Below are 24,548 nucleotides of genomic sequence, written 5' to 3'. Positions count from 1 at the left end.
ATGTTTAAGCTATAATTACAATATTCCCTGGCATTAATTATTTTGCTTTCCCCTTTAGTATCATGGTTTCCTTTGCCACCTTCAATACCTAAGCTTAAGAACCATCACATTTCTGTGGAATTATTTCTTTCACAAAATCTTATGAACAGCAAATGCTATTATAACATCTGGCCTAACCAAAATACCTAATTAAAATTTTCAATTTCATTATATCTATGGCTCTTGAGATGCTGCCTCGCCTACAACTTTGAGTGCTGCTAAAGCTTCGTTCCCACTGGGTATGATGTATTCAGCAGGGAGTATAAAACCATATCTTCCAGTATCTCTGAGCTCAATGGTATACGTATACTTTATTCTTGCAGATCCCTTCGCCCAATCATCAGAGCCTCCTGCAAGGAAATAAGAGGTGCAATTTAAGATTACAAGAGTCATTAGGATAGCATAGTTTTTTTACATTGTAAATTAAGGTGCATACTTTGATCAAGTTAGTTATAAAAATACTGTATCGGAAATAAACAATTGCACAATAACAAAAATAAACTTACCTGATGCTGGGTAAAGAGTTGCAGCTGATGATCCGACAGTGTACGAGCCTCCTCCGACAGATCTAATTGCTTGAGCTATTTTTTGCCCGACGCTGTTTAAGTCACGGTAGTCAGGTGGTACTTTGCGATCATATCCCCAAGGGTATAGTATGTATTGGCCATAACTATGAAAGGTAATATAAGCCTGAAATACAAAAAAATAATTAAGTTTATAGGCTACGTTAAAATTTCTCCTAATTCCGCCTGTATGATTGGCACTCACTTGATTTAATCAACATGGAATTGCTAACCAATTCTGTCAAATTTTGCGTTTATGTGTTAAATTTAACTAAGCAATAAAATACTTGTTACGGTATGTTAAAAATCAGTACATCCGCGCTATATATATATATCGGGTCGCGGTAGTCTAGTGCGTAGAGCGTTGGACTGCTGACCGGAGGGTCCCGGGTTCGATTCCCGGGCAAGGCACTCTGGGCACCTGCAGCTCCACCCAAGCGAAAGTGATTTTCCGGGTACCAGGTCTTCCTGGGAAATCATAACCGGCATAGGGAAAGGAACTAGGCCTCCTACCCTGATGTGTGAATTTCACACGCCGTATAGGGCTTAGTACTGGGTGATCTCGACCATCGCCCACTAAACCGACCTTCGGGTTGATTACTGTGTTTATGGTTATGGTCTATATATGGTATGGTATGGTATGGTATCATATCCCCAAGGGTATAGTATGTATTGGCCATAACTATGAAAGGTAATATAAGCCTGAAATACAAAAAAATAATTAAGTTTATAGGCTACGTTAAAATTTCTCCTAATTCCGCCTGTATGATTGGCACTCACTTGATTTAATCAACATGGAATTGCTATATATATATAGTATATATTGATATATATATATATATATAATTGATATATATATATATATATATATATATATATATATATATATATATATATATATATATATATATATATATATATATATATATATATATCATTTTAAACCGCAAATTTTTCTACAGGAATTTTAGAAAAGGGTATATGACAGTTAATAAGCTAATCCCTAAAGAAGCTATAGATAGAAATAAATATTATTAATTTATAGTCTACTTAATGAATTATTATTATGAGGTAATCTACCGGTTAAGGTAGGTTTTGGATGGACACAACTACCAAATAAATATTTCGTTACTCCTGACAAAACACATCCCAGCAACCTAATCAAGTCCTTCATCTCTGTGTGCATACTTCCTCCCTTCAAGCCGTCCAATATCCCTATCCTATTCCTCCCCTTTCCTCGTTTACCTAAAATTTTCCCCTCCATTGCAGTCTTCAGCATCCCATCCCCCTGCCGACCAATATGCCCTTTTTCCATTTTTCCTGCCTCCTCAGGATTTCTCTCAACAAATCCCTCTCCTCGCCCACCATACCTGGTACTTCCTCATTTTTTTTCCTTTCGGTCCATTTCACCTCCATTCTTCTCCACACCCACATTTCAAAAGCCTCCAATCTACTTCTATCATCCTACTTCAATGGCCACGTTTCCGCGCCGTACATAACTACCCTCCATATCAAAGTTTTTACGAGTCTTTTCTTAACATCACTGCTCAACGTCCCTGTCATCAACTCCCTCCTCCTTGTGAAAGCCTCTAGAGCAATTCTTCTCCTTTTGTCCCTACTATTTTGACCTCGTTGGTCCAAAACACTTCGGCGCGGCAACGTGGTCTCTGAAACAGGATGGTAGAAGTAGATTGGAGGCTTTTGAAATGTGGGTGTAGAGAAGGATAGAGAAGGTAAAATGATTCGAAATGAAAACAAATGAGGAAGTGCTAGGTATAGTGGGCGAGGAAAGGGATTTGTTTGGAGAAATTATAGGGAGGCAGAAAAAGATGGATGAAGGGCGAATTGATCAGCAGTGGTATGTTGAAGACTGATAGAATGGAGAATAATAGGCAAACGAGGGAAGGGAAGGAACAGGATAGGGATGTTGGACGGGATGAAGGGAGGAAGGAAGTACTCTGATATGAAGAGGGACTGGATGTAGACAAGGTTGCTGGGTTGTGTTTTGTTAGGAGTCATAATATATTTATTTGGTAGTTATGTCCATCCAAAACCTACCTTAACCGGCAGATCGCTTAAAAAAATGAATTAACTACCTTCACACTCTGTCCTTTGGACTTCACGAAATTTGAAATCGCCGCCGTCTCAGGCTCTGAGAATGCATTCCTGCCGGCATATATCTCACGGCAAGGGTCACGACTCGAGCCAGCACCTCCCCATCGGTAGCCGAAATTACGGTTAAGATCCGTCCCGGCGCAGGAACCCTTATGGGCGTCATGTCGGTTTTTCCGCCATAGTCGATCTTGTGAGTGTGAGTGCTCGTATCCATCAGGGTTAGCTATTGGTAAGAAATACCAATCCAATGATCCAAGAGTTGATTCTTTGCCATTGAAGTGCATATCATGATTTTCAACGAGCTCTTTCAAGGCAAACGACACCGATGCCGGCGATATCCATTCCCTGGCATGAATACCTGGATATTGGAAAAGATTATTTATGGTTCATTATATCGAAATGAATTAACATGATGGCATAGTCTCATTACATTATTTGGGCAACAGGATCATTTTGATCCTATTACCCAAATTTCTTTTTAAATGTTATCCCAATTGTCAGCTTATTATTTAAAATATTTCCTTAATAATAGCTAATTTTAGAATCATCAATAGAATGATGGAGTAAATAGAAAAACGATTATTCAGGGTAGGGCTGTCCAAGATGTCCAATAATTCGTACGAGTTACTTTAATTTACTAAAACAACTACGCAACTACCCGTGTAACGGGCGGAAAGAAACTAAGAAACCTATTTTAACGATTAATTGACATGTCTGGTGCAAACATTTGTGAAAATGTGTACAAATCAGTAGTAAATTATAAGTATCATAATGTAAAACATATAATACGGGTGGTGACCTAACACCCCCCACCACACACCCTTTTGGCGGCTTGCGGGGTATTATGTAGATGCAGATAATTTCACCAGAGTTCAAATATAGCTTATATGAAAATGAGAAAGGTATTCATTTAATAATAGAAATCAAAGAGAGTAAATATCTAAATGTGAATATTGAAATAAATTTAAATGAAAAAAAACAGAAATGGATAAATATGGATCAGAGTTTTGATATCGCACCATTTCTTCAAAATCTGGACCATAAGTAAAAAAGGAACTCGAGAACATTGATTCATCGATTAAGGAATGTCTTAGCTCTGATGTTATGGAGATCGCACGTGCAAGTACTGATTACGTCATAAATGTGTAAGTAGAAGCGAAACAAAAACATATTTATCTTCGATATTTTTCAATGTTGGATCCGTGGATAGTTTAGGGAGCGTTGGACTGCTGACCGGAGGGGCCCATGTTCGATTCCCGGGAAAGGCACTCTGGGCAACTGCAGCTCCACCCAAGCTAAGTGATTTTTCCCGATTAAGCCCGTCGGGCTTAGTACCGGGTGAACTCTACCTTAACCTACCAAACCGACCTTCGGGTTGATTACTGTGTTTATGTGTATATATGTGTGTGTGTGTGTATATATATATATATATATACACATTCAAACACGAAATCCCGCCAAACGGCGAATAAATACTCATATATACAGAAACAGATATAAGGAAAAGGGATAGGAACACATATAAAGGACGAACACAATAGAGGTGGGGAAGGCGGAATCGAACGGATCACAAGAGTAAAAATATTTCCTCAACCGGGACTCGAACACCGGATCTTTCCACTTGCCGGGCGGATGCTATTAACCACTTGAGCTATCGAGGATAGTCAATTTACCCTGAGATCCGTGGGTCTAATATGTCGCCAAGCGCCCCGATTCTTTCAGCCAAGAGATGGCGTCAGGGGGCTGTTTCACCCACCAAAGGAGAAATAGACAATACACAAGGAAAGGAAAGGACAGAGGGTTAGAATTCATACAACATCATACAGGAAAGGAACAGTGCGTTTCGTGGCACGCATAGCCAGAAGAAAGAGATGAGCCACATTGGCCAAATACACATTCAAACACGAAATCCCGCCAAACGGCGAATAAATACTCATATATACAGAAACAGATATAAGGAAAAGGGATAGGAACACATATAAAGGACGAACACAATAGAGGTGGGGAAGCATATATATATATTTATTTATATATATTGATATTTAGATGATGCACACCCTCCACCTCCAACGTACTTATGGCCACCATCGACGTTAATTCCTTCTATACCCCTATTCTCAATGCAGAAGGCTTGTCCTCTCTTATTTTTCATCTATTTTTTTCTCCACGCCCTCCAGCCCAGCGCCCTTCGACCGAATTTCCAGCCACTTTCTTCCTGACAAAAAAACGCATTTTTGTTTCAAAATTGTTTCTATTATAAACCAAAGGCACAGTGATGGGAACGAGGATGGCGCCATCACGCGCCAATCTCTTCATGGGTCACCTTGAAGAGACTCCTTTCACAGCAACCCCTCCAACCTCTTTTCTGGCTCCGCTGCATTGACGACATTTTTATTCTGTGGACACTCGGCACTGAGTCTCTCAATAATATTTTATCGGTCTGAAAATCTTCTTTACGGTGAAATTCTCTTCCTTACTGACATCTCACTTCACAATAAAATATTCACCACTTTACTACATATCAAAGCCACTAACCATCAGCAATACCTACACTTCACTAGCTGTCACCCTTCTCACACGATTTCTAACTCTCTATTTATCCGCAGACACCTAATTTAAAACACCACAGCCACCCTCAACAATTACCTGCACAAACGCGGCTACACAGAAAAGCTCCAACAGAATAAAATCCACCGCTGCACCCGACCACACACACCACAGAAAAACAACCCCATATCTTACACAGGACTCAACCTGTGCAACACCTTTCTCCCCGGATCCCACAGACTGAAAACCTTAATTAAAGAACTGCTTCTTATTTTAGACGACAATGGCACCACCTCATCCTTACTGCCCCAATGCTCCTCTCTCGCATGCAGACGACCCCTTGATCTCAAAAACCCTCTAAGATCCACCAACGTTTTGGCTCCCCTCCCCCGTCGTCATATTTCCCCCACTTGCAACTACCCCCGATGCTACACATGTCTGCTTATCTGATGATATGCTGATTATGATCTGCTCCCCTCTCCCCAAATCCCCTCATTGCCCCCTCACCTCGTTCCCGCGTCAAATTTGACACTATCTCATGTTTGCATGAGAAATATTTAAAATGGTTTTATTCTATTCTTTGTGCTTTACATATGTCTAGAATATCTGAAAAGATTTCATTTTACTCCGTAATGGAAAATTTCTATTACGGAGTAAAAGCATTCACATTTTCGCATCAGAAACGCCTTCTACAACGCGAAGGAATCGTTGACTCAGAGCATGCTTAATATAATCCACCCTCGGAAGTCACATCAGCATCGTGGACATCCTAGTTTACCCCAATCTATCTTCCATGGCATGGTATTGAAAGAAAGTTCGTTAACAGTACGCGAAGACAATTGGAGACGGAGCCACATCAGGTTATATTTCCCCACTCCGATGTCATTCTCTGATTTTGTGAGAAGCATATAAATAGATTTTTTAGTTCTATGTCTAATCCAAGGTTTTATTTGGTTCCTTTTTAAGTGGAACATGATGGAGTAAGCAATGTAATTGGGTATCGAAAAATATGGATGCTGGCCGAAAAACGTCAGTTTTGTCAGCCGAACTAATATTATCCCCCTGGGGAAAAAATGGAGTAGTAAATTTAATATGGCATCATTAGAGTAAAGTAGAGAGTTATTTGGTCTTAAAATACTATTTAATTATTTGTATCGTGATCATAAATAAGAATGCTGTAGGCTTTGGTCATTCCGACTCAGTTTTAAACCAAACTTATTTATGTGAAAGTTAAATATTTGTACTCCATAAAGAGTTGATCGCGCTCCCAAATAATATGGCTCTCATAATACACGAATGATTCTGGCCGTTGTAGTAAGAGTACGTTTCGCCTATACGCGGAAGGGGCAAGAGGAACAGGAAAAGGGGTAGGCTTGGATAGGTATATGCGCATCAGGCGTCATGCGCTGACTTCGGTTCTGGCGAATGATGCCCACTGAGGGTGTGCATTTCATAGGCACATTACCAGATGTAAACAAGCTCACCTACTTTGTCGTGGGACAGGTACTCTCCCCTTTCTTTAATCTGTCCCATCTTCCTCATGCTAATAAGCATTGACTTCTCCATTATTTGAAAGGGACTAGGTTCAACTACACAGTAGATGGACCTAGTCCTAGGGTGTCAGGCTAAATACATCGCGAACTAAATACAATACACTTGGCTCATGGCTAGGCGCCCAAGGTAGCTAAAATCTCTCCACAGGCATTTGATGTGAGTTAGAGGATCAGTTTCTTAGTTCAGGAACTGACACCATATGGGTGACAAGATATGAATTTTACGGGCCTACTTTCACACACTCAGATTCGCCACATTCAATTGATATTTTTGTTTCAACACCCCGCATGTGTATTGAGTAATAATATACATACCTCCGTCAATCCATATTGCTTTCTTCCCTGTGCTACCTGCAGGTGAAATTTTAAGGACTTTAAGTGGTCGACCCTCGACAGAGCTTCCAATTGTCATCACACTGCAGAGTCTTGGATACGTTTGAGCTAGGAAATCCATGTATCCATGCATGTCAGACACGCGGTGGTAGCTGTGCCAGGTCATTCGGTGACCTAAAACAGAGTAAACACATTTTGATTCATGAGAATATTTCTGCACAAGGAAAAAATATTTAAGGCAATACATTTTTAGACCAAAATAGCAATAGAAAGATAATTAATGGAACTCTTTCAGGTCTCAAATCTTGTTTCTCTGATATTTCATTCTATGAGATACTTATGACCATGCTTACGGAAATAAATAAAAATTGCAGTATCCAGCTAAAGATTGCCTACAATTTATCATTAAAATTTGTTGTTTTTTATATATCTTTAAAAAAATTTCTCGAAATCGCAATATAATGCAAACGTCTTATTTATCTTCACAAAAAAGGAAACAATATTTACAATAGTCTAAATCTTTATAATATTATATGTATATATAATTTATATATATATATATTTTTTATTAACATAAAAAATGCATATTTATATATCCAACGCAAATTGGGAAAAAACATTCATGCCTTTTGTACAGATGATGCCATAGATTGGGTGCATACAATACGTAAAAGCTTCCAACCAACATTTACTTGTGGAAATGTGACCGCATAAAAATAAAAGTTTTTGCATTTCCTTCAATTTTTAAATATCTTTACAAATTAAATACGCTTTTAAATAAAAACCTTCTGGTTACATCACACGCAATAAAATTTTCTCTCTAATCAACGAATTGGTTGACTACCTGTCAATCAATGGAAATGCAATTATGCAAATCTAGTTCGTTACAAAATGGCTACTTCGACGTGCTAGATTTATTTAAGCTACTCGAAGAATTGACGGGCGATCTCCCCGAGCATCAATTGGTGAAATATTAAGTCCCTTAACCTGGTTGGACGATTGTTATGGCGGGCCGTCGTATCACCCTCAAAATCAAAGATGTAGTATTTTATGGTAATCCATAACAGAAATCCAAAGGTATGCAATGGCATCTTGGAACTCTACAAACCTAATTAAAAGAGATGCTGAATGGCTTACTGATGCCCGGATATCGGAAAAAAGAGTCAAGAATCGGCACAGGAATTCGGACAGAATAGCTGCTTTTCCAGGTCTTCATTGAAAAATTGTCCGTAAGGCTATCATTTTTTGAGGAGAATTGCTGTCAAAATAAATCGTTCGTGAGGAAAAGAAGACGTTGGCAATGATTAAAATAATGTAGAACATCACAGAAAGCTACCGATTTGCCTTACTTCCCGGAGCATTTATTAGAACAGGATCTCTTCCATTTTGCCAGCGAATTTTCTGCTTTTACCATTATGGAATAGCCTCCGTCTTTGAGACTCGTCCACTTGTAAAATCGATTGACATTAAATTCCCACAGCTCTTACGTATCGTTTGAATCTTTTTCAACATAAAAATACTTCTGATTCCTGGAAATCGGTAAAACTCTCCTCGTTCAGCTCCTGCCAATATTTTGATGGTTTAAGCGATTGTCTTGGTTGCAATTCGATCCAACGTAAAAGGAAAAAATTACTCTTTTGGAATTAGTATTAAATCAATGAGTACGTCCAAAAGAATTTCAAAATTTCTGTCTACAGAATCTAGATCTTAGCATCGTCGCATACAAGCTAACTTATACACATGTGCCTATTTTAGTCGCATTAATTAAAAATCCTTAGTTTAGGGAACGTGCTAGCCGAGTGAATAGGACGATGGGCTACTGAGGAGAGGGCCCTGATCCGACTACCTCTGGGAACCTTCAGCTGCACCTAGGCTGTGTGCTGTTTTGAGCACCAGAACTTCCTGAGGAACCATTGGTGGAACAGGGAGAGGAACTTCCCCCCCTGCCCTGACATGTGAATTTCACACACCCTTCCGACTAGCACTAGGTGATCTCTACCCTCGCCTATCAAACCAACCTTCTGGTTGACAACCATTTGGTGTTGTTAGTTTGTTATTTTTTTCCATGTTAGTCACTAAAATGATGGCATATGCAGCATAATCAAAACCACATAACAATAAACGGTGTTAGTAACAAACAGTTCATATCTCTCTTTTTACTCTGAGTTATTGCTTTTATTTTCTTTGCTGTTTTTACTATTATTTTCCGTTGAATTGGTGAATGCGTCTAAAATAGTGGAGACACAGAAGTGCCTATCCAATATTTTCATAGTCAACCGTCATTTACACGAAGAATTATCGTCACTTAGAATGAAAAAATATGTCATAGTGATTTCACCAGAAAGAGAACGTCTAAGGTTGACGTTAAAAGAGGAGGGCGAAAACTAGAGCAGATGGAACAGTTTACGTATCTCGGAAGTGTTTTGGATCAAAATGGTCAAAGTAGTAGGCACGTAAGGAGAAGAATTGCGCTAGGCAAAGAGGCTTTCACAAGGAGGGGTTGATGATAGGGACGTTGAGTAAGGATATTAAGAAAAGGCTCGTAAAACCTTTGTTGTTGAGCGTAGTTATGTACGGCGCGGAAACATTGTCACTGAAGCAGGAGTAGACTCGAGGCTTTTGAAATGTGGGTGGGGAGAAGGATGGAGAAGGTGAAATGGAACGAAAGAAAAACAAATGAGGAGGTGCTAGTGGGGTAGGGATTTATTGGGGGAAAAGTTGTAAGGATGCAGAAAAAATGCGTGCAAATCATATTGATTGGCAATGTAGCGTTGAAGACGGTGTTAGCGGAAAGGAAATTAGGAAAATGAGGAAGGGGCGGGGATAGGATGAGGATGTTGGACGGAATGAGGGGAGGAAGGTAATGTACGGAGATGAAGAGGAGCCTGATGTAGAGTAGAATGTTGGGTTGTGTTTTGTTAGGAGAAACAAAGTATTTATTCGGTGTTTGTGTCCATCGAAACCCTACCTTAATCGGTAGAGTACCTAAATAACTCCTCTTTGGTCTGAATTGTTTCTTCATCCTTCGTGACTTCTATCTGCTTCCATGCCTCTCGGAAAGTCCATTCTCTTCCTTCCACTTCTCCACCACTCCACCTAATATTGTCCCTTCTATCTTCGGCATCCTGGCTCATTACAGTGCCTCGTTCATCCACTTTTTCACCTTTTTCGAATTTATTCATCAACTTGCCCTGTTTTCCTCATTTTTTAAATCTTATTCATGCATGTTCCTAACCATTTGATGAAAATTTCCTGCGATGTGGTCCCCATGTATTCGTTCGTACGTTAAACCACGCGCAAAGAAATGGTGGATTAGGAAAAGAATTTCATTGGCGAAAGAAGTATTCGCGAGAAGAAGAGAATTGACGGCAGGTAAACTGAGTAATGATGTGAAGAAATGATTAGTAAAAACTCTGTTTTTGAAGCTGGAGGACGGGCGTAGATTTGGTGGCTTCTGAGATGCATAAATAGAGAAGAATGGAGCAAATGAATGGGGCAAAGAGCAAGGCAAACGATAAAGATTCGATGGATGAAGAAAGGAAGTTGCCAGAGGAAATGCGAAAGCTGTAGACATGTTGATGGAAGGGAATGTTAAAATGTAGCGGGATACTGAAAGCCAAACTTGATCTAAAAATTTAAGTTAAGTAGCGTAGAAGAAAGAATATTATGGGATTTGTTAAACAGCATGAATGCAGAAAAAACGACGAATTGAAGAAAGAAATAATTTAGAGCAAATGGAAGGCCATTCCCGTGAAACTTGGAAATTAATAGTCATCAGAGACCGTACAAAGTCTCTTTTACGTATTCTGTGCGAACTGGTGAGATCTGGCGGCCATGGCGTTGACTATAGCCCTGCTCACTGAGCCCAATTAGCCGTCTGCGCTTGGCGGATCGTCGAGCTGTGCGTATAGTGCCAGTTATGTTAGTTCCTGTTATTCTCGTTTTTACTGTTTGTCGAAAATGGAAATTGACAAAATCACGGAGCAACGACTTGGCATCAAGTTTTTTGGTGAAATGCGGTAAAAGTTTTCGAGAAATGACTGAAATGTTGACAGCTTTATACGGTGATAATGCTCCGAAGAAAATATCCGTTTCCAAGTGGATTAAGCGTTTTAAAGATGGCCGACAAGACGCCAAGACGGATGACGCAAGGCCGAGACGACCTTCAACCATCTGTGTTGACGATAATAATGATCGTGTGCGGTCCCTTGTCCGTACCGATCGTCGAAAAACTGTCCCAGCGATAGCTGATGAACTGAATTTAGGAAAATCAACAGTGCACACTATGTTATCCGAACATGATGCATGGATCCTTCACCATGACAATGCACCTGCTCATTCAGCATTGATTTTTCGGCAGTTGCTAGCAAAAAATTCAATTACAATCCTTGATCATCCTCCTTATTCGCCAGATTTCGCCCCCTGCGTCTTTTTCCTACTCCAAAATATGCATAAATAAGTTGAGGGATTATCACTGGGAAAATGCGGACATGATAAAGCAAGAAACGACGAGAAAACTAAAAAGCCTAACTGGCGAGGACTTCCAAGGGTGCCTTAAACAGTGGAAAAGAAGATGGAACAAGTGCATAGCAACAAATGGAGAGTTCTTTGAAGGGGATAAAATCGATGTAGACCAAATTTGCAAAATAAAACTTTTATGGTCTCAGGTCGCGTATTTATTGGACAGACCTCGTATATTGGTAGAAATGCTTGAATAAATTATGCTTCCATCGTCTAGAATTATATTCTAAAATATGTATCCAAAAATATTAGAGAGTTATCACCAATGTTCGCTCCAGTCGAAGCCGAAAAAAGTGATGAACTGCATGTAACATGTAAAAAAACACTGAAGCTGCTGCATTTAGAAAAAATCATGGGCACCTGAAATTGCAATCATACGTGTAAGTTGCCTTCGGTTGGGAGAGAAGATAAGAATTATCGTTAACACTACTCAAACAGATTATTCGCCGACTAGGGAGACTGCATTTATTATCGAGAATGAATGAATCATTAAATTACGCATACGGCTAGCTTTATGAAGCCATTCTAGAAAAAAATCGATTCGCTAATTGAGCCAAGTGCAGGGAAAAGCTGCCCGAATCGTGAGAAAACTGGCACGGGAGAAGACCAAATGGCGCACTCTCTAACCGGGGCCGGTGTACCCTGGAGGCTCAGGATTACACTCGACGTTGGGGAAAGCCCAGCACCACATGAAAATAAGATACGAGAAAGAGAGTAAAATGTCTACATTCAATGATACAATTACCCTCGCACTATAAACGCTCCTTGCACAGAGGGTCGCGCATGAGCATTCATTACGACAGCAAATTAGTATCATCCTCCCTTTTAAAGGCTTCTTCCAACATGTTTTCTCTGGCTGGTGCCCCATTGGTCGGACGTCCCTCCCTCTTAGAATCGTGGGGGCATTGCAAATACGTAGATATCTTCCCAGGGGTGCCTGTTCCTCACGGCGTATTTGCAGGAGAGCCCTGTCGTGTGCTGGGTTGGTGAAGGAAAAGAGAGTCTAACAAGTAATCATCGGGAAGAAGAAGTTGATAGTGTAAAGGATCAATTAGGGAAAGTGATTGGGGGCGTTTTTTGGAGGAAACGCGTGATAATGATGGGGAGACTGGGACACTTCGGTGGAAAAAGAAAGAAATGGGAGTGGGGCACGGAGTATTGTTTAGTAAGAAGCAATGATATTGTGGGAAAACGATACAGATTTTCAGGAAAAGTGGTTTAAATATGAGCAAAATCTGGTTTAAACAAAAAACATATGTATGCGGACATAGAAAATGCCTGCAACAACAGTTAGAGTTATATTAGTCATAAAGGATATGGTCATCAGTCTATCTGAGGGACAAATATATCAATTTGCACAGTTTCTGGGCAGATGATGCCGAATGAGATAATGACTTAAGAGAGAGATAGAGCAAGGAGAGGGACGCGGCTGCAGTAGAGGGTGGCCGTTGGCGGGTCGGATTCATTCGAATGATTTAGGCTATAAAACAGAAAGAAATATTTTTCTCAGAATGGTACTGAAATAAGATATATTTTGTTTTTTAAATTTCCCTGTAAATTATTCATTATATAATGTTCTGTCGGTTTCTCTACTTTGTTCTCCAACGTTTCTCGTCCTATAACGGGGAGAATTATCAAGGAGAGATCAAATTCAAGTCAAATTCAAAGAACTGCGGCCAAATTCAAAGACCTGCGGACACATTCAAATAATTGCGAGATATGCCGCGACAAGGCCGTGACTCGCGATGCCGGGTAAAGGCGAATGATTTTTACACCCTAAAATTTCTGCATTTTAATATCTAATGTATTAAATACCTCTGGAACAACGTTTTCCACACCTCTGTGTTTAAAACGTTGTTCTAAACCTGGTGGTCTGCGACGCTACGCGCACGACTACGAATATCTGTGACTTTGTAGGCACGGTATTTCGACATAACGTCTTGTTCCTTTGAAGCCCCTAAATTTTCGGAGTGTGCGAGGACGCCTCGACAGCCTAACGGGCTAAAATCCTCGGTCAGCTGTAGAGGGATCCAGATTCGCATCCCGGTCAATGCAAATAATTTTTACACTTTGAAATTTCCGTATTGATGATACCACTAAAATTGCAAGGATCTATCATACCATACCTAAGGACAGTAAATAATTTAGGCTTAACCATAAATGAAACATTATCTTGGACTGATCATGCAATTGCTATCTGCAGAAAAATTAACTCATCCCTGCATTCACTGAAAAGGTTAAAGCACATTGCTCCCCCCTCCTTAAAGATGCTTCTTGTTTCCTCTCTTCTCATACCCCACTTTGATTACTGTGATGTAGTATACCAAGACCTTTCAGGCGAACTAAAAACCAAACTCCAGAAGACCCATAATTCCTGTGTGCGGTTCATATGTGATCTTAGGAAGTACGATCATATTTCCGACTCATTTAATAGAATATCCTGGTTAAAGCTAGAAGGCCGCAGGCATTTACATATTCTTTCACTTCTCTACGGAATACTTTCAAAGCACACACCTGAATATCTATACAAAAACTTCCTCTTCATCAACTCAATCCACAACAGAAATACCAGGGGTAATAATAAACTTCTTGTCCCACACCATCGCACGGAAATCTATCACAAATCTTTTCATGTTACAGCATGCCGTCTGTGGAACTCTCTCCCAGATGACATAAAAAACTCTTCATCAACAACAACATTTAGAAGAGCACTTCACAAGTTCATTTTCCTCAGGTACTTAACCAGTATCCCTCCGTCATTCCACTCAGCTGTTATACAGATCACTGTGTCTACTTTGTTTTTTACTTTACTTTTTGTTTTGTCATCTCAAGCGGTAGGAGTTTGCATAATTATTTTTAGAAACATCACGCTTCTCATTACTCCGCATGTGTTGTCAATGTATTTAATTTCTCCAATTCAATTTCAGTAACTTAATAATATGTATACTCTGTAAAAATGATTGTTACAATGTACATGTATCTTTCCTCTATTTAATAGGGTTTTCGCAGGTTTTTCACACCCCCCTTCTCTTCGTGGGTGTTTTTCCTGCGTGGGTTTTTACTAGTTGAGCAATGCCACGCTCTCCCTAGATTTTCCCACAAACCTCATTCTTTGCTTAGACTTTCCTCATTTTATTGTACTCTATCTTCACTGTCATTTAATTTGAGTACTTGAAGGAGTATTCTTAATTTATATATGTATATGTATGTATGTATGGGTGTGTATGTGCGTACTTATGTATGTATTTTATGCATGTGTATGAATGCATGTATGTATGTTTTATGTGTGTATATGTATGTGTGTGTGGATATGTATGTATATGTGTATGTATGTGTATGTGTGTGTCTATATATATGTATATACTTTTTTCTTTTCGATGTGCAAATTTGGATTAATGAATTTATGTCTATCTCTATGTGTTTATGTTTAGATTTGAATGTAACTGTAAGTTTAAATGGCTAATATAATATGTATATGACGATGGGTTAAATGGAAGAAGGGACCATTTGGTCTCAATTTCGCCCAAATAAAGACCACTATCTATCTATCTATCTATTGATGCACATGGGCTATCAGTCAGAAACATACGCATAATAGGATACAAAGTAAACCTCCTCCTTGAGGTTGCTGGCAAAGGAAAGTGATGTTTTTAGTATTCCGTCCAACTCTCAAAACTGTTTGGGCTGTGGGTAATACGAGGGCGTTGAGTCCGACTGAAGGGTTCATCTTAATGAGTGCTCCGACGGCATGAAAACTCCTTATGGATTTCTAGTAGCTGGGCATTTTATGAGCTTCCTCGGATTACAACAAACAAGGCATTGATTTTTCTCCTATGTTATCTGTGAACTTCTGCTTCATGTAGAGAAGCGATAGTAAATTGACCTAATCGGAACTCTTGACGTACTAAATAGAATGCTGCCTTTCTTCCAGCTGCCATTCTTCCTTTCCATCTTAAGAATCAAGCCCTAGGAACTGAAACTGCCAAGCCTTTCCCCAACCATGCATATACAATATACTCGTCTCATCCCAAATGACTCCGGTTTCGGTTTCCGCCCACCATCTCCTACTGCAAATCCCTCGTATCGGACCCATCTCTACTTTAAGTAGTCTTTCACTGAAACAATTAGCGACTATTTAATTACAAATTGGCAACTTTCCAAGCAATAAAATTTAATACGACCGGTTTCAGTGCAACTTTATCATCATCAGGTGTTATCACAAGTTACCCCTGATGATTATGTAGTTACATTGAAACCGGTCGTATAAAATTTTATTTTGGGGAAAATAGCCAATTTTTAATTAATCATGATATTCTAACATATCACGCCTGAAACATCTCTCTTTTTATAAGTAGCGACTAGTCACTCGGCTTCCTTTCCCATCCGGTATTCCTAACCACATCCCATTCACACTTCACCACAACACAGTAATCAACCCATCGCAAAAGACACCACGTTACTGTGGACGCCCCACCCTCACTCCCCGACCCCCCATTCACGGTCCTCCCCGCTCTACTCTCTCATTTCATTCGCATCCGGAATGTTCTCTCTTTCGGCAGAAACACTATCAGAAAACCAAAGTTTGACAGTTAATTACACATTGCCGACCCCGGTGGCGGCACGGTAACACCCTCGCCCGCCAATCCAGAGGTCGCGGGTTCAAGTCCCGCCTAAGTGGGTGTTCCTCCACCTAGGACATGGATGTTTGTGATTGTCTTCATTGTAATATGTGGGGATTAGGTGAAAAATGGGACCATGAAGTCTCAATCTCACCCCGATAAAGTCGTTAAATAAATAAATAATTAAGAAAGAACGAAAGGATATGTTTCCCACGGACTCTATGAGAAACTCGGCATTGAGTTATTCAATATAAACTCATTAAGACTGAGAGGATCGGTGCCCGTTAATGACGTTTTCATCACCGCGAACAACAGTGAGAAATCCATATCGAGTTTACTGCGAGATGCGCTCAAGGCCCTCTCAATGCATTCGTGCACATCCAGAGTGATGAACTAAAGTGGTATTTGAAATATATTTCCACAATATTTCACTATCTCCAGTCCAAAATGGTGATTTTTTTCATATGCTCAGACGATCACAGTTAACACTCAAGGTCGACAAATAAATCGGAATGCGCTCTTCATCGCTTTGGATCAGACTGGCTCGGGATTGCATTATCGAATTCCAAACTATGAGTATTCACACAAAAATGAAACGCCTCAGGCTCTGCACTGCTCAGTCTCAGGCTCTTCGGCGCCGGCTCCTTTGAATAAGGCAGTTCAGACTCTTAAATATGGCGTTCACGAGGAGGCTCGAATCTCCGGTTGATCCTCACCCTGGAGAACAATCGGCTGGATCAATGAAATTTTACTGTATTTAAAGTTACTTGCATTTCAACGAAGGACACCCTGGCATAGGAAAAATATGTATTATCAATCGGATAGCATTTGATAGATGAGGTAAACGGAAACCCACGTAAAATTATCACTGAAAACGATCTCATTATTTATTTGTCACACAAATTGATACCATTTTCTCATGGGCGTTAGCTAAAATCCACATCTAGATAAGACCATGGAAGCTTATCTGTATCTAGATATTGGGTTTTAGACATATAGAGGAACATTTGCTAAGAGGACCATTTGTAGAGTAAAATGTGTAGAGAAAGTTTGTACTATTGAGTGGAAAATTTTGAGAGGGTGATTATTGACAGTTTATTACACATTTAAGAGTAATCACAATGATGTTAGCACAGTAAAACAAATAGTACACAAGACAATTAATTAATCAACTTTTGGCACGTCTCACCATCTGTGAACCTGCAGCAATGCCAAATAGAATTGTACACCTCACCTTTCCTTGAAACATATTTTGCTGAAAACAAAGAAAATATATGATACCAGTTCACAAAGTTTTAAAATAAACCACATTCTCAACACTAACGTATTCTTTGTAACTCTTCAAAATATTCCGATTTGATTTATGCTTCGGGAAAAATATTAATTCTGAATGAATTTGAAAATCTAAAAGATAGTCATATTATTCTTTTCCCCGTTGAAAAATTCACCTTTTAGCAATTCCTCATAAGGCAGGAGAATCTAATTTAAATTGGCGAGCAATAATTCAGGTTGTTAGTTCTCTTTCACTAAGTATTATTTAGTGGATACATTTCATATTAATAACTGATATTAAATACATAAGTACATACTTATTGCTATCATTGCTCAATTAAGTGACTGATCACTTTGAAAAACACTTCCTCGAAAAGTTCTTCCAAAGCAAAGCAAGAAATTATAGCATGTTAATATTTGAATGACTCTCCATTCTCGGGATGTCACCGCGTAGGTTGTTTTTCTGACAACAGTTTCGCCCGTGTTTCAACGAGCGTCTTCAGGTCGAAGGGACGAGCATATTCGACCTGAAGATGCTCGTCGAAACACGGGCGAAACTGTTGTCAGAAAAACAACCTACGCGGTGACATCCCGAGAATGGAGAGTCATTCATCTGAACGCCGCGAAAATCTACGATCCCATGTTAATATTTTGTTAGAGGGGACCAAATTATTCAAAGCGCAGGTATTGGCAATCAAAGTCTCTGTTTATTAAGCCTACCTTTTATCTGTTTTTACGTAAAGAGAAATCCTCTGACCTTTTCGTCCTTCCAAAAGGAGCATTTCCGCTTCCGATAAAACTGGGTTTTCCTTTTGTATGGCATCTTGAAGGTTGTTTATCACAATGGCATACTCAGCTCTGATTTTTCTCAGTTTCTGCTTCACATCTTGAACCTTATCTGACTTGACCATCACATCAACCGTCTTCTTATGACTCACAATTCCTGACCACAAGTCCACATCTGTAGAAATGAAAGTAAAAGAATGTTTTAAATACTGATATTAACCTTTTATAAATTTGATTTGTAGTTTTAAAGCTGTAATGTCGTACACATATTTTATGTGTACAACAAAATTCAAAGAAACTGCGGGAGATTAATGCATTGAGAAAGAAAGTACATAATTTGTGATGAACATTAGACTTACGCTAACAACAACTTATGAGTTGGCGCTGCATATCCCTATGAATTACCTCGCATTTCTCATAAGCAATTTCTCACACCATTTCTTTTCCTCTTACCTCCAGAAATTCCTGGATACCTTTCAGCAATAACGTAGCACACGAATGCGACAAGGCTGTGAGTACGCGGGTCGCATTGGTGTAAGTGGCCTCAATTTCTTGGAACATAAACCAATGTTAGTTTTACTCAGATACCTTTTTGACACCGCTCTTAGATTTCCCGTCCCTGAACTCAATTGTAGTTTCCTTCAGAGCGGAGTCTCCCTTTGTTAAAATTTCTAAATATCACTTTTGAACTTAAATGAAAAATATTTGGTTAGTGTTCCATATTTTAATTGTGCATAAGGAAACGCCTAATGAATGTACCTGTGGGAAGTATTATAATAAATAAAATAGGCGCATAAAATTAGAGGTGCATGAATTTAATGTGGAGGGGATCTTAGAAACTCAAATACGTTATGTAGTATTATTACGTGTGAGACCCATTAGAAACATAAATAAGCGGGTGTGAAGAATAACTTTATGTTCAAAACCAGGTTACACCAATTCTAGGAAGTCTTCCCTCTGAACTAGCTTAGCGCTTGCGTTAATGGTCTTTGGGTCATAGAGCCCATCTGACAGACAGACGGGTGTGTTCCACAAGGGATCGAGTCCCCGAAGTAGAAATCCAGTGCACTAACCACCACACCAACCCGATCCCTAGGCATTTATTTTGTTGGAATGTTGAGCTTAATATGACTAGTTTTCCCCTGTGAGTTTTTCGTTGATGGACACAATTCAAACCCTGTTTTTATAATTATATCTTTTGTAATAAGATACCAAATTCAGTAAGGCAATGCGGTGGTGGTATGACCTCACCGTAAGAATAACTCTTCATTAGCGTATGTATTACCATTAAAATATTAAAGTTCAAACTGCAGTATGCCGCCGCGCTTTACTGGCTGTAAACTATTGACGTTGATTTGAAAAACTCAACCGGTAATAAAAATCGGCCACGATAATTTCTACGTAAAGAATATAATATTGTGCACTTTAAAAATTAGACGATAGAATTTTGGAAAAAAATTCCAAGGAAAGCGTAAACAAACGTATGGAACAAATAAATCACGTAATTATATTATATCCTTGTGTAAAAAATATGTGCTTGCTGTTATGGCCACCCTGCTAAAATGTAAAAATAGCTGTGAAACTAAATATATCTCACCACCTTTATATTCTTCGAATTCAATTTGTTGCGACAGTAAGCACTTAAAAGCATTGTCATCTACTCAAGCTGTGAATGAAAATGACGAATCTATCCAAATAATGACAAATAGATACATTTTCATCCACATCCGCCCTTCTGCGCTGTTCGCATGGGTGCAAACGCATGTTCTAAACTTGTGAAATAGTCGACAAAATGCAAAATTGAACATAGTAAGTACTATGCTCGAAGATAAGCATCAATTGGTGACGCTGGAAAATTAAATGCCTCTCAAAATGAACTCGTATTTGCAGTGAATGATACGGCATTCTTGGTATTTATTGAGCAAATCCAGAATAATGTAATCCGCTGACACAAGGCAGCGGTACACTTGATTGACAGCGGATTGTCATTGACTCTGGACACTGATGAAAGAAACGCAATCTTGAAGAGCTCCAAGGAAGCTTAATCACACATGGATACTTAATGCTCCACAATCTCATCAGTCAATAACGCGTTTGCATGCCTCGTCACCAACTTAATCAAAACACTGACGTTTCCGCGATGCCTCTTCGTAAGGAGTTCGCGTCATACATTCCTAAGTTCAAATGGAAAAGAAAATGGATTGAGTTGCCTCCTTGAAAAGTCGTTATTGACGACCGAAATAAATGTAACTACATTAGATGACTACGCATTCCATCCCACTTCATAAAATCACTGTCTGACGTAATTATTTGGAAAGGTGCGTATTACCTGGAAGATTCTACCCTCCCCTATATTGTGGGGAGGAATAAAATATTTATTTAAATTACTGGTAAGAGAATGTTATCGATAATATGACTAAAGACGCCACCATGCCACCACTGCTTTTCAATTGGATAATGATTTCGCGTAAACATTTGTTTCTACATGTTAACCAATACTTAGAAACCAATGCTCAAAATAAATTATCGATATCAATTTAGAGCAACATAAATGCCATCGACTTCTTCTCCACTCGAACATAATTATATATCACATTCTATGGCCAAGGGCATCACTGAAATGGTCACACCTGCACGCACTATTAAGCCTGTTGCCGAGAGGCATGGGATGACAACGGTTACGAGTGGAGGCTTATCCGCTGGGGAGTGAAACGAACGCCTAAGACACCACCGGGGTCAAGAAACGCCTTAAAAATGTCAAATATTATGAAATCATGGGAGGACGCCGTAGGGTAACCAGATAATTAAGTTCAGTTAATGAAAGTTGCTAAAAATATCGAGCCCTACCCTTTTTCGATAATCTTACCGACACGAATGATCTTTTTCCTAGGGATAGTTCTTCCCAAACGTTGCATAAAAAGAGGGCATTTTTGCTACATCCGAGAAGCTTGGCAAGTCTCGGTAGGAGCGGTGGGCCTGATAAAAACAACTTGTGAGCTGGTAGGTTTAAGGTCAAGACACCGAAGACCACGATCTGTAGACGTAGCCAGTGAGTGCACGTGTCTTGTAATTAATATGTAGACAATTGTTAAACACGAGACGTGATCGTTCACCTCGAAATCCAGCGAGGGGGAACTTTTTGGAGAAGTATCCTGAGGTGAGTCCAACGGGGGCGTCGACAGATAATTCGCCAAAAGGCGTTGGGCATCCGGCCGAGTTGACCCGGTGGTGATTCGGCGTCGGACGGAGTTCAAGGCGAAAGGCTAGGCGGGAAAGGCGAGTCGAGTCGTTATTCGACCGCATCGGCCAAATTGGCGTGACCAAGTAACGGGATTCGGGCGACCGAGGCGGGCGGCGTGGAAACATCCAGCCGGTTTGATTGTCACCCGGCTCCAAAATAAACTCCCCGTCCCCGAGGTCGTGCCCGCTAAATCTCCTGGCGGATGGGCCAACATCCTCAACAGGATACCTGCGATTTTTTTTTAAATATACATTTTTCTTTTTCAGGAAAGACGTTAGATTGGAACTTGAGCCGTAATTACTCGAGCGAGGCAAAGATTAATGAAGACATGACAAAAATTTATGACTGACTTGGGTTAACTTGGGGGCATAAACAGCTTTTGTGAAACATTAAAAATACGATCCGTTTTGCATCATTTGTTCCTCAAATTTAAAAGAAAAAAATTGGAATGCCAGTTTGCCATCTGGGATGGAATATTCGCTCTTGTATTTTGCAATGTTCTAATTAGCTTTTTACTTTATTTTTTCATTCATTTGTAACTTTTGCATCACAGCTTTGAGGAGCGAGTGAGATAATTCTTTGAAACATAAATTGAACATTATTTTCCTTATTTTCGAAGCCGATATATCAATATTCTTAATTTTAATAACGAAACCTGAGAAATAAAATACCTTGGCATTTTTCCTAACTTTTCCTAGACTTTTTTATCACAATAAATAGTTCTATTCGTCTTCAGCTCTATAAACCTAAAATAATGCTCAATGCCACGGCAGAATGTATCAACTCGCCGCCTTAGGGAAATTATTAAATAAGCGATAAAATAGCCTCGCCAGGTCAGTGACATAATGTATAGTGACGAACGGTTTGAGGAAAACACTAATTATGCCTGAGGGGAAATCGGAAGAAGCTTGAACGACTGCTGCGATGACTTTTCAGCCCGAAACGAATGAATATCACAGGAAAATGGAAAATCTCCTGCGCAATTCTTGGCTCCGTAAAACAATGGTATTTTTCATTCTTGGTGCTCCAGCACGCTATCACTTTTCATCGGATTCCTGGAGGTGACACGACCATATTGAATTCGTTTCCAATGTGCTACAGAAACTTATTTAACCCTCGACACTGGGCATCCATCCATCAGAGGCTTTGCCTACCACGATGGGTTTCTCCTTAAGGAATAAGGAGGTGGTGGATGGAAAACATTGTTACCGTCATTTTTTCGCGAACACAAGTATCTGGGGCGTAAGCATCCATTAGCTAAAGATATGCTATGTATTTTTTATACAGTTAAAAAAAGACATTGATATCATTAGCGCCGTGTAGGTCAATATTGGGAATACATTAGATGAGGTTTCATGCAAAATAATTGATTTTTCTGGGAGAATTTTCAGCTCTCATTTAGGATAATTAATGATCACTGCCTGTCAATTTTTTTTCAAATCAAGAAAAGAAAGTAACCTTGTATCATAAAAAAAGTACCAGCAGCAGTTTCCAAAATTCCGCGCGTAAGGTATTCGAAAAATCAACAAATCACATCCACAACATTAAAGCTTTATCGCTAAACTCAGCGAAAAATAAAATTAAATCACCATATTTAGCGTGAGTAGTTACACCAAAATTTGTACAACATTGCACGACGTTTGAAAATAAAATCTCACGGCCCACAAACCGGCTTACTTGGACTTCCTCAGGCGCGACTGAAGTTAGTGATATCTGTTTCACCCCTCGGCCGAAACAAATAATTTCTAATTGGTAAATGGTGCAGCTACCTTTAGATCAAAATCAAGCAACATATCGATTTTGCTCAGACATCAGAAATTGCGGCTGGGACCCATTCATCACGACTGAGTGATTCTTGAACACATGATGAGAGATTTGAGCGATTCCCTTCCGTCAGACGCGGCAGGGATTTATCAAAAGGCAAGGTTGGGAAGAAGAACTCCGTCGAAGACGGTGAGCTTCACGTACCTCCGGATTCCTCAAGCCGTCGAATGGCATCCTTCTGCTCAGGGGTGGACGCGTTGACGCGGAGGAGCTGCGCCCCCGCGTAGGACGTCGTCGGCGCCTCTTCGGCGTCGCGGGCGGAGCGCGAGGAGAGCGCGGAGCAAAAGGGAAGAAGGATCAGGAAGAGCAGCGCGAGGTAGCGGCGCCACAACACTCGGCTGCCCGCCTCCATGGTCGACGACGCGAGTGCTTCCAACGGGCTCCCAAAGGGTCGATGTACTGCGGCGACCAGCGCCGCTCCGACATTTTATACCACGGGTCACCACGTCCGAGGCCGCCAACCGCCCCCTCCCCTGCTCGGCCCCAACCTCCCCGTGGCCATCGATCCCCGCCCCACCCCTCGCGGAGGTTGGCGCGCGCAAACGGCACCGCGGGGCTGTTGAGGGAGTCGGTCGCTCCATCCCCGGTCCCCCCCCCCTGCTCTTCTCTCTCTCACGCCTCCACCCCCCTTGATGGAGCGCAAGGTAGACTCGTGCACCCCCACCCACCCACCGCCGATAGGCGAAGGAATCTCTTCACCGTCAATGACTGGCGCCAATTGCGATTAGCACTCACTTGGGAGCGAACACTCGGGGTAGACTGCCATCACTGTCTTCTTAACCGGACATTGTCTGTCACACCAAATTTATTACGAAGCTGAAGTTCAGTGTTTTAGGCGTTGCTTGTGGAAACGGGACGTGGTTATTCAGGTAACAGAATACTCAGTAGTGTTCAAATAAACTGAGGTAAAAATGCCCATGTGCTACCAATTTTGAAGGAGCTCTATATATTTATTGTGTGTTGTGGTTAATACTCGTATGAAGGTATCAATGGTGCAGTTTCATTGGCGACGTCGATTCTAGTCCCTCGCTGCATCGGAAGATGGGAAAATTGTGACTATATTGGAAGGGTGTATTGTTTGACTGGACTGAATATAAAATGACACATTTTCCCATTCACTTGGTCACGGCAGTGC

The 24,548-nt window shown here is 40.3% G+C and overlaps 1 protein-coding gene across 1 annotated transcript; it reads right to left on the bottom strand.

Annotated features, from left to right (window-relative positions):
- LOC139687058 (carboxypeptidase B-like) lies at positions 1 to 23,765 on the bottom strand. The gene is made up of 6 exons (XM_071584162.1): positions 23,558 to 23,765; positions 18,320 to 18,523; positions 7,133 to 7,324; positions 2,699 to 3,075; positions 546 to 729; positions 1 to 389 (listed from the first exon to the last, which is right to left on the bottom strand). Exons 1-6 carry the CDS (start codon positions 23,763 to 23,765, stop codon positions 214 to 216), a joined length of 1,341 nt encoding a protein of 446 aa, XP_071440263.1. The 3' UTR covers positions 1 to 213.
- Positions 23,766 to 24,548: the final 783 nt, after the last annotated feature.

The sequence above is a fragment of the Hetaerina americana genome, unplaced genomic scaffold (genome assembly GCF_022747635.1).
Source record: "Hetaerina americana unplaced genomic scaffold, ioHetAmer1.1.p SCAF_16, whole genome shotgun sequence".
In the NCBI taxonomy this organism is placed as follows: Eukaryota; Metazoa; Arthropoda; class Insecta; order Odonata; family Calopterygidae; genus Hetaerina; species Hetaerina americana.
The sequence above is the reverse complement of the archived record's forward strand: the minus strand, read 5'-3'. Positions and strand labels throughout refer to the sequence as shown.